The sequence below is a fragment of the Phyllostomus hastatus genome, unplaced genomic scaffold (genome assembly GCF_019186645.2).
Source record: "Phyllostomus hastatus isolate PE091 unplaced genomic scaffold, TTU_PhHast_1.1 phas_contig_312, whole genome shotgun sequence".
NCBI lineage: Eukaryota > Metazoa > Chordata > Mammalia > Chiroptera > Phyllostomidae > Phyllostomus > Phyllostomus hastatus.
Genome location: NW_025333849.1, coordinates 699,403 through 717,419, shown reverse-complemented (window position 1 = coordinate 717,419; position 18,017 = coordinate 699,403). Strand labels below are relative to the sequence as shown.

The 18,017-nt window shown below is 38.3% G+C and overlaps 1 protein-coding gene across 1 annotated transcript in view; it reads right to left on the bottom strand.

Moving 5' to 3' along the window:
• Nucleotides 1-18,017, bottom strand: part of HSD17B3 (hydroxysteroid 17-beta dehydrogenase 3) — an 83,679-nt gene that overhangs the window by 23,228 nt on the left and 42,434 nt on the right. Inside the window, exon 11 of the mRNA XM_045839809.1 lies at nt 17,432-17,546. Coding sequence (XP_045695765.1) covers nt 17,432-17,546 — 115 coding nt within the window. The remainder of the gene's footprint in view (nt 1-17,431; nt 17,547-18,017) is intronic.

Sequence of the window (18,017 nt, the reverse complement as noted above, 5' to 3'; positions counted from 1 at the left end):
TGTATGTGAATGTCACCTCAATAAAGCTGTTTAAAGAAACAATAATAAACATCATATCCATGGCCACACCCTTCAGAGATAGGCTGATTCAGGCGGTCTGGAATAGAGCCTGAAAACCTGTTTCCAAGTTGTCCTAATGACTCCAGTGAACAGTCAGGTTTGGGAACCAATGGATTAGGTGGACCAAAGAGGAGAGAGCCGCAGCCCCAAGTCCACACCCAGCATCACCCTCCATAGGCATTCTCAGAAATGTCTGCAGAGAGTCAATTGCTTGGAGTCCGGGCAAGCAACACCAAGCAGGGGAAACACTGCAGAGGCAGTTTGGGAAAGTAAACCTGGCAAGGACAAAATCTCCCCACATCCTAAGCCACCCCAGTAACACATATAATCTAAGTAAAATTGTGCATCCAGCCGCAACTCCCATCCAGATGACTGCTCCTAAAACTCTTCTTAAATAAAAATTCTCAGCCATAAAGCTCTTTCTTCTCTTTAGGAATTAATTTATGCTTTGATCATTGACACTACTACCACTACTCATTACACAGTGATTCATGACCATAAAAATCTTCAGGGAACTAAAACATCCTTACCTGGTTCATATTGCCATCCCACTCACTATCTTTCTGTTGCTGTACATGCACCCATTGGCCACCAGGGGGGAGTAGTGGCTGGATCTTTATAGTTCCCTCTCAGCTACAGAAAAGTTCCCAGCATGCATTGTGGTATCTTTCCTGGTCGGGGTGATCAGTAAAGTAGTTTCATATTCAAGACCATGTTGTAATGGTACTGGTCTTGCTTCTAACACTTAGGGTAGAACTTAGGCAGTCCACTTAACTTCCCTGAGCTTCAGTTTTCTTACCTATACATTTAACATAATGAGATCTTTGGGACTGGCTGCCATAAAGCGCTGATGCTGTTAGTATAGCAGCTCCTCTCCCTCAGCTACTCCTATTACCGTTACACTATTGACAACTTCTATTGACATTTCTTGATATGCATGAGTTTTGTTTTGTTTTATTTTTTTACTGTGGGAGTTGGCAGGAGTTTAGGTTCAGATCATGCATATGAGGCCCATTCCAAACACCACCTACTTGTCCACCACTAGGCTTCGAGTAAACTCCACACATCGCATATCATGAGCTAAGGAACAGGCTTTACTTGGTGTCTTGGTTGCCATAACAAAATACCTCGAACAGGGAGGCTTAAACAACAGGATTGTATTTCTCATAGTTCAAGTGGCTAGAAGTCTAAGATCAAGATGTTAGCATGTTTTGTTTCTTCTGAGGCCTGTCTCCTTGGCTTGCAGATAGCTTCCTTCTCTTAGGGTCCTTACATGGTCTTTCCCTTTGTGTGAGCACCCCGGCATCTCTGTGTGTCCAAATTCCCTCTTATAAGGACACCAGTCAGATTGGATTAGGATTTACCCTAAAGGCCTCATTTTAATTTAATCTCTTCTTTAAAGGTCTCATCTCCAAAGTCCCAGGGTCATTTCAAACAATTCTGCAACTGGTGCCAGATGGAAAAGGAGTATGGAAAAACCCCAGAGATCTTATACTTTCCTTTATTTCCCTTAATCCTACAGTCTGTGTGGGAAAGATTCACTGCTTAGCATTGCAGCCCTTCTCATTCATCTTATAGAACAACATCCTATAGACTGACCGAAATAAAATAGATTAGAATGAAAACAATAGGGTCTATTAAATGCAAAATAAATAAATTAAACCATCTATTAATCCATGCTTTAAGTCAATGTCCAACAAGGAGAGAAGAATCAGGCAAAAGAGAAATAGGAAAATATTGATAGGTTAATAGGTATATATTAAACTGACTATATCAATTAATAATCACCTCCAAAAAATATGCTGATCCATGTAATTTTAGAGACAAGTTCTTTAAAACCTTTTAGGAATCATAAAATGTCTTTGTTATATAAACTGTTCTGTAATTTATAAAGAGGTTGATTTTACTAAAGTAACACAATCCTGATGCCGTGGCTGGTAGGGAGATCAATTAGCAGATGTGTTCTGCAGCAGCCAGTGAAGTAGAAGGAAATAAGGGTGTAGTGTTATGAGTCACATAAAGAAGGTGTTCCAAGAAGAGTCAACGGGTGACCATCAAAATAAGAACCAGAAAGTGACCACTGGTTTGGCAGCATAAGGGTCATTGCTAACCTTGGCAAACAGTCTCAGTGGACAGGTGAGAACAGAGGCTGATTGGAACGGGTTGACAAAAGCATGTGAAGTGAGGAAGTAGAGAAAGTGATAAAGGAAAACTCTTTCAAGAAGCTCCATGAAAGGCACAGAGAGAGGATGCAGAAGTTGGAGAAAAACAAAGAAACAAAGAAGGAAGGTTTTTTAATGGCACATACTAGAGTTTGTTTGTATGCTGATGAGAAGGATCCAGGAGTGAGAGGGAAACTGGTGATAAAAAAAGAAAGGAGATAATAACATGCAAGATGAGATGGAAGCCAGAGGACTAGTGGCCTTGCAAGGGAACAAGGACCTTTCATCTACAGTAAAGGGAGGGAAGTAGAGAGTGTAGATAATATTTGACATATTTGGCAATTATGATGTGCATAAAGCTTTTGCTGTAAGAACATTCATTGAAACATTGTTTATAATAGCAAAAAAATAAGAAACAAGCTAAATGCCTAATAGAAGTATTGGCTAAATATCCCAGGACATTATGCAGCCACAAAAAGTGACATTGTATACCTACAACTAACACTTTAATGAGTGGTAAAGACCTAAGACTGGGAATAAGGCAAAGATTATTGTTCTCATAATGCCTATTCAGTGTAGTGTCAGAGGTCTTAGCCAGTGCCATAAGGCGAAAAAAGGAAATAAAAGGGACACAGGTTAGAAAAAAAAAGAAAAAGAAATAAAACTGTCCTCTTTTTTTTTTAGATGGATAACTGCCAATGTAGAAAATCCCAAGAAATCTACAGAAAACAAAATTCTTAGAGCTGATAAGTGGTTTTAGTGCAGCCATGGGATGTACAATCAGCACACACACATTAACTGTGTTTTTTATACTAGCAATGGACACTTGGAAAGTGAAAGTAAAACACAATACAATAATAATTGCTGGGGAGAAAAGAGAAGAAAGACAGAAAAGGTTAGGTATAAATCTAACAAAACATGACAGGATTTGTATGCTAAAAACTACAAAACCTGAATGAAAGAAATCAAAGATCTAAATAAATGGACAGGCATATCATCTTTGTGGATTGTTAAGACTCAACAGAGTAAAAATGACAATTCTGTTCAAACTAATCTATAGGTTTACCACAATTCCTATGAAAAATCCTAGCAGAATTCTTTGTAGACACAGACAAGCTATATCTAATATTTATATGAAAAGGTAAAGTAACTAAATCACTAGATGATGTTCTAAGAGTATAACCTGATTTTAAAACTTACTATAGCAATAGAAGTAAAGATAATTAATGTGCTTTGGCAGAGGCATAAACACATAAATCAATGAAACAGAATAGAAGGTTCAGTAACACAAGGATGGCAAGTTGATTTTTGGCAAACATGCAGTAGCAATTCAATAGGAAAGAGATCATTTCTTTCAACAAATGGTATTTGAACAATTGGACATTCATACACAAACACATGAACTTCAACCTAAATTTACACATTATATAAAAATTAACTGAGTGTCGCAGGTTCGATTCTAGTCAGGGTACATGCCTGGGTTGCAGGCCACAGCCCCCAGCAACCGCACATTGATGTTTCTCTTTTTCTCTCTCTATCTCCTTCCCTTCCCTCTCTAAAAATAAATAAAATCTTTTAAAAAATGAACTGAAAATGCATCATAGATCTAAATATAAAATTTTCAGAGGAAAACAGGAAAAAATGTTTGTGGTCTATGATTAGGCAAAAAAAGCAAATTTAAATATGATACCAAAGGCACAATCCATAAAAGAAAATAGAGCTCAATTGAGCTTCACCAAAATTAAAATGTTTGTTGGGCAAAAGAGCACAAGCTACAGGCTGGGAGGGAAGTTGCAAATCAAATCAGCAAAAATCAAAGCACTTTTATACAGAATACATTGGTAACTTTCTAGTCTCTACAATAAGAAAGCAAGGTATCCATTTATAAAATTGGTAAAAGATTGGAACAGGCATTCCACCAAAAAAGATACATGGATGGCAAAAAATATATATTCATAAGAAGATGCTCAATATCATTTATTTTTAATGAAAAGAAGTAACTCTACACTAGGTAAAATAAACAAACAAAAAACCAATTATCTTCTACAAATTCACTGGGACACTCTGTTGAGGCCCTGAGTCATCAAGTAAGAAGACCTCTGTACTGTGAGGAAGTCCAAGCCATGTGGAGAGGCTTCAATTCACAGCCCCATCTGAGGTCCCAGCCAGTAGCTCACATCAGTTGCCAGATGTGAAATAAAGAGACCTTCAGATGACTCCAGTCTTTAGTCATTGTCACCCTCATCCATCAAGGCTTCCCAGCTGAGAGAAGCATATATAAGTCTTTTTTTACCAAACCCTGTCCAAATTTATAACCCTCAGAACCCATGAGCGTAATAAAATAATTACATTAAGCTGTTAAATGTGGGAATACTCACTATCTAGTAACAGTAACCAGAGCAAACTGGCATTTTTTGTGTTCTTTGCAAAACAAACTGTCTACAAATCAGTGAGTATGCTTACTAAATATCTACTACCAAATATAAAGTTCCTCCCCTCTATTATGTACCCTGTGTTTCTTCCTGCCAGTTGCATTCTGTGGTTATGAAGAAGCATTGTATTGTTCCGAACCTTGTTTATGTCAGTTGTATTTATTAGTATGCTTACTCAATTGAACTAAAAATGATATAAACCAATAAAATCTTGTATGAAAAGAGAGTTGTTACTATTATAAAAACTAAAGTGAATGCTTTGGAAAGAATCAATAAGGGCAGATTGATAAAAAATATTATAGTAGAATTACATGTGGACAAGATAACTGTAAGAAATTATAGGAGGATTTTGAAAATTCAAAAAGATTCTGCATTCAGATTGCTTTTAAATGTCTTTAAGTTCTCACTTATTTTTAAAGAAATAAAAACTACATCTTGTAGTTGATGATGTGATTTATGTAAGATAGACAAGCTGCAGTTCCAATCAGTGGACCCATTCTTAAAAGGAAAGACTTAGCCCCACATCAAAAGGTTGGAAAAGGACTATACTTTTATGTGCTTTAAGTTAAAATAAAATGTTTAATACACCTACCCTCTGACCCAGGAAATTCACTCCTGGATATAAACCTAAAGAAATGAAAACATACATCCACAAAAATCCCTAGGCAAAGATATTCGTAGCAGCATTTGTCATGATAATCCAAAATGGAAAACCAAATATCCGTTAAGAGAAGAATGAATGAACAAACTGTGATATTTTCTTACATGAAATAATATTCAGCAGCAAAAAAGTAATGCATGTAGCAACAAGGGTGACTCTCACAGACATGACACTGAGGAAGAAGCCAGACATAAAAGAACCCATACTACATGATTTCATTAATATAAAATTCTATCACAGGCAAAACTGATCTACAGTGATAGGACTCAGGAAATGTTCAATATCTTGATAAGATTATGGAGCATACATTGTCTCCATTTGTCAAAATTGTACAGTTCCAGATTACTGTATTTTAATGTATGTAAATTTTACCTAAAGAAAACGGAATTTAAAAACATGAGTGGGGATGGGGAGAAGATGAAGTTAGAGATAAAGGAAGAATGGCAAGTGTTGATCATTGTTGAATAGTATCATGAGGATACTTTATTCTATTCTGATTGCTTTGTGTTTGGAATTTTACTTAAACAATAATTTAAGTAAAAATATTAAGGTATGTGTGACCCTCTATTTTCCCCAGATTTAACCAATATTTTGTTGTTATTATTTAACCAGCCTTTTTTTTAATTGGTGAATTTTTAAAAAATTTTATTTAAATTGTTGTTGCAGTGCAATTTTCTATCTTTTACTCCCATCCCAACCCACCCACCCAACCCTCCCCTCTTCCCTCCCATTTCCACCCACCCCTAGTTTTTATCCATGTGTCCTTATACTCGTTCCTGTAAACCCTTCCCCTTTTCCCCTGAAATTCCCCCCAAATTCCCTCTCCTCTCCCCTCTGAACTATGTCAGCCTGTTCTTTATTTCAGTGTCTTTGGTTATATTTTGCTTGTTTCTTTGTTTTGTTGTTTAGGTTCCTGTTAAAGGTGAGATCATATGGTATTTGTCTTTCACTGTCTGGCTTATTTCGCTTAGCATAATGTTTTTCAGTTGCATCCATGCTGTTGCAAAGGGTAGGAGCTCCTTCTTTCTTTCTGCTTCATAGAATTCCATTGTGTAAATGTACCATGGTTTTTTGATCCATTCATTTACTGAGGGCATCTAGGTTGCTTCCAGCACTTGGCTATTGTAAATTGTGCTGCTATGAACATTGGGGTGCATAGGTTCTTTTGGATTGGTATTTTAGGGTTCTTAGGATATAATCCTAGCAGTGGAATTGCAGGGTCAAAAGGCAGATCCATTTTGAGTTTTCTGAGAAAATTCCATACTGTTTTCATAGTGATTGTACCAGTCTGCAGTCCCACCAACAGAGCACTAGGGTCCCCTTTTCTCCACAACCTCTCCAACACTTGTTGTTTGTTGCTTTGTTTATGATGGCCATTCTGTCTGGTGTGAAGTGGTATCTCATTGTGGTTTTAATTTGCATCTCTCTGATAGCTAGCGATATTGAGCATCTTTTCATGTATTTCTGGATCCTCTGTATGTCCTCCTTGGGGAAGTGTCTGTTCAACTCCTTTGCCCATTTTTTAATTGGGTTGCTTGTCTTCTTAGAGTGGAGTCTTGTAAGTTCTTTATATACTTTGGAGATTAAACCCTTGTCTCAGGTATCATTGGCTAATATGTTTTTCCAGACAGTTGGTTCTCTTTTTATTTTAATACTGTTTTATTTAGCCATGCAGAAGCTTTTTATTTTGATAAGATCCCATTTGTTTATTCTTTCCTTTATGTCCCTTGCTCTAAGGGACATGTCAGTAAAAAATGCTTCTGTGTGAAATATCTGAGATTTTCTTACCTATGTTTTCCTCTAGGACTTTAATGGTGACATGGCTTATATTTAAGTCTTTTATCCACCTTGAATTTATTTTTGTGTATGGTGTAAGTTGGTGCTCAAGTTTCATTTTTTTGCATGTAGCTGTCCAGTTCTCCCAACACCATTTGTTGAAGAGGCTATTTTTACTCCATTTGATGTTGCTGCCCCCTTTGTCAAATATTAATTGACCATAGAGACTTGGGTTTATTTCTGAGCTCTCTGTTCTGTTCCATTGGTCCATGTGCCTGTTTTTATGCCAGTACCAGGCTGTTTTGATTACAGTGGCCTTGTAATACAGTTTGGTATCAGGTATTGTGATCCCTCCTACTTGTCTTTTCTTTCTCAAAATTGCAGCAGCTATTCAGGTCATTTATGGTTCCATATAAATTTTTGAAGTGTTTGTTCTAAGTCTGTGAAATATGCCATTGGTACTTTAATAGGTATTGCATTGAATCTGTAAATTGCTTTGGGTAGTATGGACATTTTGATGATGTTAATTCTTCCAATCCATGAATATGCTATATGTTTCCATTTGTTTGTGTCTTGCTTAATTTCTCTCTTCAGTGTTGTGTAGTTTTCTTTATACAGGTCTTTTACTTCCTTGGTTAGATTTATTCCTAGGTATTTTATTTTTCTTTTTGCTATGTCAAATGAGATTTTTTTCCTGATTTCTGTTTCTGCTGTTTAACCAGCCTTTTTGATGAGCTGACTAACTCTCTGCCCCAGTAAGGGGCCTCTGCCACTCAGGGTACTGCATACTCTCTCTAGCAGGCTGACTCACAGCTATAGTCTGAGGTTAGCACATGGGAGCTTTTAAAACCACAGCCAGGATAGCTCTCTACCACATAGTCTAACACTTTAAAAATATCTAAGGACTTCAAGTCAAGATAGGGCATAGGTAAACACAGCTCACCTCCTCACACAACCACATCAAAATTACAACTAAACAATACAACAGTCATCACTGAGAACCATCAGAAATCGAGTTGAATGGAAGTCCGACAACTACAGAATTAAAGAAATCACATCCATCTAGACTGGTAGGAGGGGTGGAGATGCAGAACGGACTGGTTCTGTGTGCAGTGGGTAAAATTCAGGAGTTATATCTTGGGAGACAGGAGTTCCAGCCCCACAAAAGGTCCCCCAGCTCAGGGTGCCATTGCCAGGAAGATACCATATTTTGCCAAGAATAATGTGCATCCTTTTGCCCAAATTTTTGAGGGAAAAATAAGGGTACACATTACACATGGGTAGCACTAAGCCATGGGTGCATATTATACATGGTAAAATACAGTAAGTTCCCATAACTTCTGGCTGCAAAAACCAGTGGGGATTGAATTGGTGGAAGAAACTGCTGGAGTTCCAGGCAGTTCTTAAAGAACCCACACACTGACTTACTCAGATACAATCCCTCTAACTTCAGCACTGGGGTAGCAGCTTGAAAGGCAACAGTGGCATACATAGAACTGAAGTGTCTGGCATCAAGGCAAGAGCAGGGGAACATATTTCTCACAGGAAGAAATGTGGGTGGAGGCCACTGTCTCTTTTCTGGGCCCTCCCCACACCGTGCCACAGAGCCAGCAGGTGGTTGCCATATCTGAGACTGCATCAACCTGGCTAACACTGTTTGCCTTGTTCTGGAGACCCCCTAAGATTCCATTCCACCCAACTTATGGCCCCACCTCAGTGACATTTCTATATGAGTAGCTGATTTTGGCTCATGCTTTACAACTTCCTAAATCCTCTCAAACAGGTAACAGATGGCCTCAGTGAGCCCCTAGCCTCCCTACCACTTGCTAAGTGGCCCCAGGAAAAGCACTAGTGGAAACCAGCCTAGATTCACAGCTTGACTTCGCCTTGGAATCTCCAAGCCCAGCACAAGTAGCAGCCACCTCAAGTTGCTCTGTAGCTCATGCAGGGTGCCCTGAGCAGAACACAGGTGGGGGCTGACCTTAGCCTGTACCACCCAGGAAAGTCCAGAGCCTACACACACAGTGGACAGCTAAGAACCACATCAAAGCACCACCAGCCTGCCCCTGCACAGCTGATCCTTCAAGGAGAGTGGAGGTTGATGGCCAGTGGTCACAGTCAGTCCTTGCAGCTGACTGACTTAGGTAAATCCCTCCCATTGATCTGCCAACAGCAACCAAGGCTCAAAAACAAGAGGAGAGTTTACTCAGCCCACACAAAGGGTATACCACAAGTACCCAGCTTGGGTGATAGAGGAGGCTGTGCCATGGGACCCTATAAGACACCTACTACATTAAGCCAGGCTTCCAAGTCAGGAGTCATAGCAATTCTACCTAATACATAAAAACAAACACAGGGAAGCTGACAAAGTAAGAAGACAAAGAAACATGGCTCAAATGAAAGAACAGATCAAAACTTCAGAAAAAGAAGTAAACAAAATGGAGACAAGCAATCTATCAGATGCAGAGTTCAAACCACTGGTTAGAAGGATGCTCAAGAAACTTAGTGAGAACCTCAACAGCATAGAAGAGACCCAAGCAGAAACAAAGGATTCACTAAATGAAATAAAGAACAATTTACAGGGAAACAAAAATAAAATAGATGAAGCTGAACATCAAATCAATGATTTGGAACATAAGGAAGCAAAAAACAACCATCAGAACAACAAGAAAAAAAAATTTTAAATGAGGATAGGATAAGCAGTCTCTGTGACAACTTCAAAGGTCCAACATTCACATCATAGGAGCTCTGGAAGGAGAAGAGAAAGAGCAAAAAATTGGAAATCTATGTGAAAAAAATATTGAAAGAAAAGTTTTCTAATTTGGCAAAGGAAATAGACATGCAAGTCCAGGAAGTACAGAGAGTCCCAAACAATATGGATGAAAAGAGGCCCACTCCAGGACACATTATGATTAAAATGCCAAAGGTAAATAAGGATAAAGAGAGAATCTTAAAAGCAACAAGAGAAAAGCAGTTAGTTACCTACAGAGGAGTTCCCATAAGACTGTCAGCTGATTTCTCAAAAGAAACTTTGCGGTCTAGAAGGGATTTGCAAGAAATATTCAATGATATGAAAATCAGGGACCTACAGCCAAGATGGCTCTACCCAGCAAAGGTATCATTTAAAATCAAAGGGCAGATAAGGAGTTTCATCATCACCAAACCATTATTATATGAAATTTTAAAGGGACTTACTTAAGAAAAAGAAGATCTAAACTATGAACAATAAAATGGCAATAAATACATATCTATCAACAATTGAATCTAAAAAACAAACTAAGAAAACAAGAACAGAGATGGAATTATGGATACAGAGAGGGTTTGATAGTTACCAGATTGGAGTGAAGTGTGGGAGAATGGGTGAGAGGTGAGGGGATTAAGAAGTACAAATAGGTAGTTACAGAATAGCCATGGGGATGTAAAGTACCATGTAGGAAATGGAGCAGCCAAAGAACTTATACGCATGATCCACGGACATGAACAAAGGTGTGGGGTTTGCCTGAGGTGTTTGGGGTGCTGGATGGAGGGGGGCAAAGGGGAAAACATTGGGACAACTGTAATAGCATAATCAATAAAGTATAATTTAAAAAATAAAAAAGTAAAAATATTTTTTGTTTTATAATCAATTCATGTCTTGGAACCTCATTAAAATTTTAAGTGAAACATGATGTGATATAACAAAAAATATGAATTTTTTAAAATTTATATTTACTGACTTTAGAGAAAGAGGGAGAGAGAAAGGGAGAGAGACATCAATTTGTTGTTCCACCTATTATGCATTCATTGGTTGCTTCTTGAACCTGCACACTAGGCATATCAGATTGATGCTCTGGGTAACCAACTTAGCTATCCAGCCAGGGCAAAGACTTGATTTTTTTATTATCAGACAGAGCTAGGGTCAAATCCCAGGTTTGGCACTTTTAATCCATGTAACTTATGACTGTTAAATGTCCCTGAACTTCCATGTCTTTACCTGTAAAAGGAGGGGAAAACCGTGCATAGACTGCTGTTGTCTCCCCATATCTTTTTTTTCACAGTAATAGAAGTCTCGAGTTGTGCATATGGTGTTGCAGAACACCAGCCTTCCTTGCAGCTAGGTGTGGCTGCACCACTAAGTTCTGCCTATGAGACGTAAAAGAATATGTTATGCAACAACTCCTAGGCATCTTCCTTAAAGTGAACTTGGCATTCACTCTTTGCTCCTTTTTTGACATCCTTTTCTTCCACATTGCTGCCTGGATGTGGATGTGATAGCTGGAGTTCCAGCCACCACCTTGGATACCCCTGGAATAGAGGTTAAACTACAGGGACTTGGATGTTTAAAACGTCATCCAGCAGAGCTGCCATTCCTGCTCTGGACTGCCTATCTACAGACTGTGGTGCAACAAAAAAATAAATGTCTTCATTTTTTTAAGCCACTGTCCAAGTCTCTATGACACAATTACAAGTTCACAAGTGAACTTAAACCTAACTAGTACAATATGTACTTCATAGTGTATCATGATGAGTGAAAATGTACATGTTATAAAACATATTAGGTATCAAAAACAGTAAATAATTGTTATCATTACACCCTTAGTAATAGTTAATGTCTTGTTGGTTTTCTGTAAACCACTGTGGGTCTAGCAATAAGTAACATGCTGTAGGCCTCAACAAATGCTACTGGGAGTAAATTAAATGTATCACACTCCAGTTTTCTTAACAGAAGACATACTGATCCAAAGGGGAATAATTAAAAAGTATAATGTTTAATCATTTCAACAGGCAGGATTTAACATAATTCTAAAACCAAGACTTGCTGGGTGTAAATAGTGGAATATTGAGACAAACACCTTCATAAAACAAAGATCAAATTTTCTCAACATTAGTACTATTGATATTTTGGGCCAGATAATTCCATCTTAGGTAGAAGGAAGGGAGCTGTGCTGTTCAGTGTAGGATGTTGAGAAGCATCCCTGGCCTCTGCCTATAAAAGATACCAGTCATATACTGGCTAGTGTGGCTTAGTTGGTTGGAGCATTGTCTGGTAATCAAAAGGTTGTGAGTTCAATTACCAGACAGGGCAGATACCTGGGTTTCGGGTTCCTTCCCCAGTCCGGGTGCTTACAGGGGGCAACCGATCAATGTTTCTCTTTTGCATCAGTGTTTCTCTCTCACACTTCCTCTCTCTCTAAAAAGCAATGAAACATGTCCTTGGGTGGAGATTGAAAAAGAGAGAGAGTGGGAGATGTCAGTTGCATCCTCCTTCCCTGAGTTGGGAAAGTCAAAAATGTCTTCAGACATTACAAAATATCCCTTCAGGGGCAAAATCACACCTTCATTGAGAACCACTGCTAAAGATGGAGGTATACATTTATACATCTTTTCTAGAAACAACTTGGTAATAAGTATTAGGAACTCTAAAAAAATGTTTAGATGTTTCATCCAGAAATCCTACTTCAAGGGAACAAAACAGAAAGTTAAAGGTGTACACACATCTTTAAAGATGTACACATCAATAAAAATAACAACCTCCTTTAAAAAAGGGTAAACAATTGGAGTATTCATTTCTCCAAAGAAGACAGAGGAATGGCCAATGAGTGCCTGAAAAGATGTTCCACATCATTGGCCATCAGGGAAACAGAAGTCAAAATCATAATGAGATATCACTTCATATTCACCAGGATCGCTATAATCAAAAAGACAGATAAGAACAAGTGTTGGTGAGCATGTGGAGAAAATGGAACCCTCATACACTGCTGGAGGTAATGTAAAAATGGTATATACCAGGGGTGTCAAACTCACTTTCACCAGGGGTCACATCAGCTTTGCAGTTGCCTTCAAAGGGCCGAATGTAATTTTAGGACTGTATAAATGTAACTGCTCCTTAAGAGTTAAGCAGGGGCTCAGCACTGCTGCCGGGTAGAAACAAGGTACCAAGCCTATAAAACAAAGTGGAGGGTCAGATTCAGCCCACAGGCCTTGTGTTTATTACCTATATGGTACAGACACTTTGGTTTATTTTAATTTTTTTTATCCTCACCTGTGGTCATTTTTTTCATTGCTTATAGAGGGAGAGGAAGGGAGAAAGAGAAACATGGGTACAAGAGAGAAGCATTGATTTGTTGCCTCCTATAGGCTTTCAGACTGAGTATCACACACCCAGGTGGGGAATCAAACCTGCAACCTAGGCATGTGCCCAGACTGGGAATTGAACCTGCAACCTTTTGGTTACAGGACAATACTCCAACCAACTAAGCCACACCAGCCAGGGCAGTATAACCACTCTGGAAGATAGCTTGACAGTTCCTCAAAAGTTTAGAGATAAAGTTACCATACAATGAAGCAATCCCATTCCTAAGTATATACCCAAGAAAAATGAGAACATATACACACACAAAACTTGTATATGGATGCTCATAGCAGCATAATTCATAATAGCCAAAAAATGGAAACAACCTAAATGTCCATCAGCTAATGAACTGATATAGATGGCCTGTCCATACAACAGAATATTATTCAGCAATAAAATAGAAGTACTTATACATTCTACAACATGGATGACCCTTGAAAACATTACACTAAGTGAAAGGAGCCAATAACAAAAATCCACATATTATATGATTCCAGTTATATTGAAAGCCCAGAATAGGAAAATCCACGGAAACATAAACTAGATAAGCGGTCACCTGGAGCTTGGGAAGGGGGATGTGCAGTGAGGATTGACTGCCAATGGATAAGAGGTTTCTGTACAGGGTGATGAAATGTTCTAAAATTGATCATGGTAATGTTTACACAACTCCATGAATATAATAAAAATAATCAACAGTATATATTAAGTGGGTGAATTGTATAATATGGGAATTAATAAAACCACCATAAAAATACTCAAAATGCCCTGGCTGGCATAGCTCAGTGGATTGAGCATGGGCTGAGAACCAGGCATCGCAGGTTCAATTCCCAGCCAGGGCACATGCCTGGGTTGCAGGCCATGGCCCCCAGCAACCGCACATTGATGTTTCTCTCTCTCTCTCTCTCTCTCTCTCTCTCTCTCTCTCTCTCTCTCCCTCCCTTCCCTCTCTAAAAATAAATAAATAAAATCTTTTAAAAAATACTCAAAACAAGAAGACAATGCACATGTAAGGGTATAGATTGTATGCTATTTATAAGATTGTAAAAATCAGAAAATGCCTAAATGAAAAGTGAAAGAGATGGTAAAATTTATTACATTCAGTCATGTGAATAAATATTAAGTAACCATTGTAATTCATCTGTCGAATACTTTTCAACACCAAGATACCTTATACTGTAATATTAAGGGAAAAGACAAAATGTAACATCTGCATTTAGACACACACACACACACAAGAAATTTATAAAAGAAAATCTGTAATCAATGAAGAATGCTTAATATTGGCTGGTGAAATAAATAGTAATTTTTATTTTCTTCCCTTTCTTCTATAATTATTATATTTCCTACTGAATATATAAACAATGAAATTATTTTTTAAAGATTGAGAGAGTTTATTTCCAAAATGTACTTGAAATGTATAGACTATAAGAGCTGAATAGAAAATTATAGACTATGTAGTCAAACTTTAGTTTTACTGATGAAGTAACCAGGGTCCAAAAAGGCTGTGTCCTGGTGGTTGTCAGCCATCTCGGTCGAGTACGCGAAACTCAGACAATTCCATTCCTCTTCTCTGCCCCTTGTCTTTCTTTCTGATGACTCCCCTACACACACTCAAAGCATAGCTAAAAAAAATTGAGGAGTGGACATTGGGGGCATTATGCTAAGACAAGTAATGTATTTTTTGGACTATAAGACGCACCCCCCCCCCAAAAAATTTGGGAGAAATAATGGTTGTTAATGCTGCTTTTGAGTTCTGTTTACATTTACATTGGTGAAATATTATGTTATTAAATATTTTACCACATTTTTTGCTTCAATTTTTTTTTACCTATTTTCCTCTAAAACCTCTATAGGTGTGTCTTATGGTCCAAAAAGTACAGTAAGTCAGAAAGAAGAAAGACAAATGCCATATGATCTTACCTGTCTGTGAAAACTAAACACAACGACGACAATGAGACAGAGAACAGATTGGTTGTTACCAGAGGGCAGGATGGGGTAGAGAGTGAGCGAAATGTGTGAAGATGGTCAAAATGTACAAACATCCAGTACAAAATAAATAAGTCCTGGGGATATAATATACAGCATGGTGATTATAGTTAATAATACTCTATTGTATATTTGAAACTTGCTGAGAGCAGATCTTAAAAGCTTTCATCGCAAGAACAAAAAAATGTAACCTGGTGTGGTGATGGATGTTATCTAGACTCATGGTGATTGTCTTGCAAAATCTGACATCGAATCACTATGTTATATACCTGAACACCTGGAACTAATATAATGTTATGTGTCAATTACATCTCAACTTATTTAAAAAGAACTAAATTTTTTTGAGGGATTTCTTTCCCCAAATTGGATTCTGTTCTAAAATTCCTGCAAGATTAGACCAAAAGACCCAACAGTCTCTCTCCCACACCTTTAGAGGGCACTAGCAAGTCAAGCCAGGCTAAGTCCCAAGCACAGTGGATAAACTACAGTGAGAATAATCATCTTTTTTTGGCATCAGAAGCAAACAAACATGATTAAAATCATGCTGACCCTGGGATGACCGTCTTCAGCTTTTTCTGGCAAGCATTAGCTAAAGGAGTCTTTTTGAAGTAGGGCATTCTGGTTCCCATCCTGCAAGAACAAGAAATGAATGACACACCAGGAAACAGCCCCAGCAACAGCTTCCAACTTTTTTTCAGAGGAGCAGCCCATAATCACCTTACTTCCCTGCTCCAAGTACTGTCAGAAGGAACCTCTGGCTTTTGGCATGCTGGGAGGCAGCACAGATGGAAGGCTGGAGGAACAGAGAGTGAATGCTTCCATAAAAATGACCAGCTGCTGATGCTGCTCCTTGGGGTCCCACACCCCCCAAACAAAAAGAAAAGAATCAAGCAATAAACAAGAGCTCAGTACTCCTCAATGGAAACAAAAGTTCAGTGAAGTTTGGCAAGCCTCCCTATTCTGAAATGATTCCCAGACAATGGTAAATTGGGAAAGTGGTCAGTGTTGAGTGGAGACACGTGGGCCTGGCTGCAGAACCCAATTCCTCACCTCTCTTCACAAAATACGAAAGTAAAAAATACAAGTTGGAGGAAATTGGGCTCACCCATTTGCATTAAGTCCAATTAAAGAACCTAATCTCAGACAGGTAGGGCTCTATTGTAGTGCTTTAGACTATGTATGCTGGAAGATGACCCAAGTTCAAATCCCAGCTCTGCCACTCACTGGTCAGGTGAATCTGTGCAAGTTACTCAGTTTTTCTGTGCCTCAGTTTCCTCATCTGTAAAAATGAAGGCAATAATAGTAATAGTTTCTACTTTCTAAGTTATAAGAATTTACACAGCCCCTGACACATGATTAGTGTACAACAAATGTTAGCTATTATCTAGTGCTAGTGGTGATGGGTATAAAAATCTTAAACTATAGAGCTTTTCTATCTTTGTTTCATAAGCCAGTCCAACATCTTGGGGCCTTTATTTTGAGGAAGTTCTTTCTTACTTTAAAGACCCTTAAAAAGGTTGTAGACAATCACTCGAATCAAGCCAGGATAATGCATTAGGAAAACCCCTATTAACCAACTAAAGATTATTTCTAAAATCTGCCCCAGGCTATATAAGCTAAAGTATATTTCCTTTCTCACTTAAGCTGCTGGTTGTGGAAGTTCTTCCCTAAAGGCTAATTTACCAGGGTTTGATGTAAAGGTTTAGAAACACCATGCTTACACTTTTTATAAGTTACTCCACCGGTAGTTGAAATGTCAAGTAATTCCTCATAATTGATATATGCCAGGACAAACACTTGCAGTAAGATTAATTAGTGTGGCTCATTGTATTTCCCAAAGATGGTCACAACAATATTTCCTATTACACGAGGGGCAAAGAAGGGTCAAAGTGTTCTTGCTGTTCCTAAAGTAACTTTAATTCAAAATAATCAATATACCAAAGCAACATACTTTGGGGCAGCCTACCCTGAATCCCATCATTAGTCTTACATAATAAGCTAAAGTAAGTTTTGTTTGTATGAGTAAACTGGCTTTATCTGCTCAGGGAATTTTCAAGACTGGTCTCCATTTGTCCTCAATTTTAACATGAGCAAAATGACACAAAAACTGTATTCTAGGTACTGTGTCTGTGGCGTGGCCCTCCAGCTTCAGAGGGTGATGAGTGATGGTCTGCTTCTTTATTTTCAGCAGCCAGTGAAGAACTTGGTGAAGAAAATGACGCTGGATGGCCCATCAGCCCACCTAGATTACTGATGTTGGTGTTCTGCTCAAGGTAGTTGGTGTAATGAGTCAGGAGTAGCTTCTTGAACATGCTGCTGTAGATGACCCAGGATGGAATCAGGCTCAGAAATCTCGCCTTAAATAGACAAAAACATGAGTGTCTGGGTGAGAAAAAGAGCAAGGAAGTTATAACTAAAACATCTCATCACTTTTATGTTCATCACTTTTAAAATGTTTTTTCTGACTACTGAAGTTAAGCCCCAAAATCTTCTAGTTCAGTCATATGTCACTTAAGTAGGAGGACATGTGCTAAGAAAAGCACCATTAGATGATGCTGTCATTGTGCGTCATTGTGCGAACATTGCACAAACCTAGATAGTATCTCCTACTACACACCTAGGCTGTGTGGTACAGCCTATTCACCTAGGCAACTAACCTGTACAGCATATTACTGTACTGAATGCTGTAGGTTACTATAACATGATGGCATCTGTATATCTAAACATGTACAGAAGTACATGTACAAAAGTACATTTAAAATAGGGTAGAATACAGTGTAAAAGATAAAAATGCTACATTTACATAGGGCACTCACCAGAACAGAAGT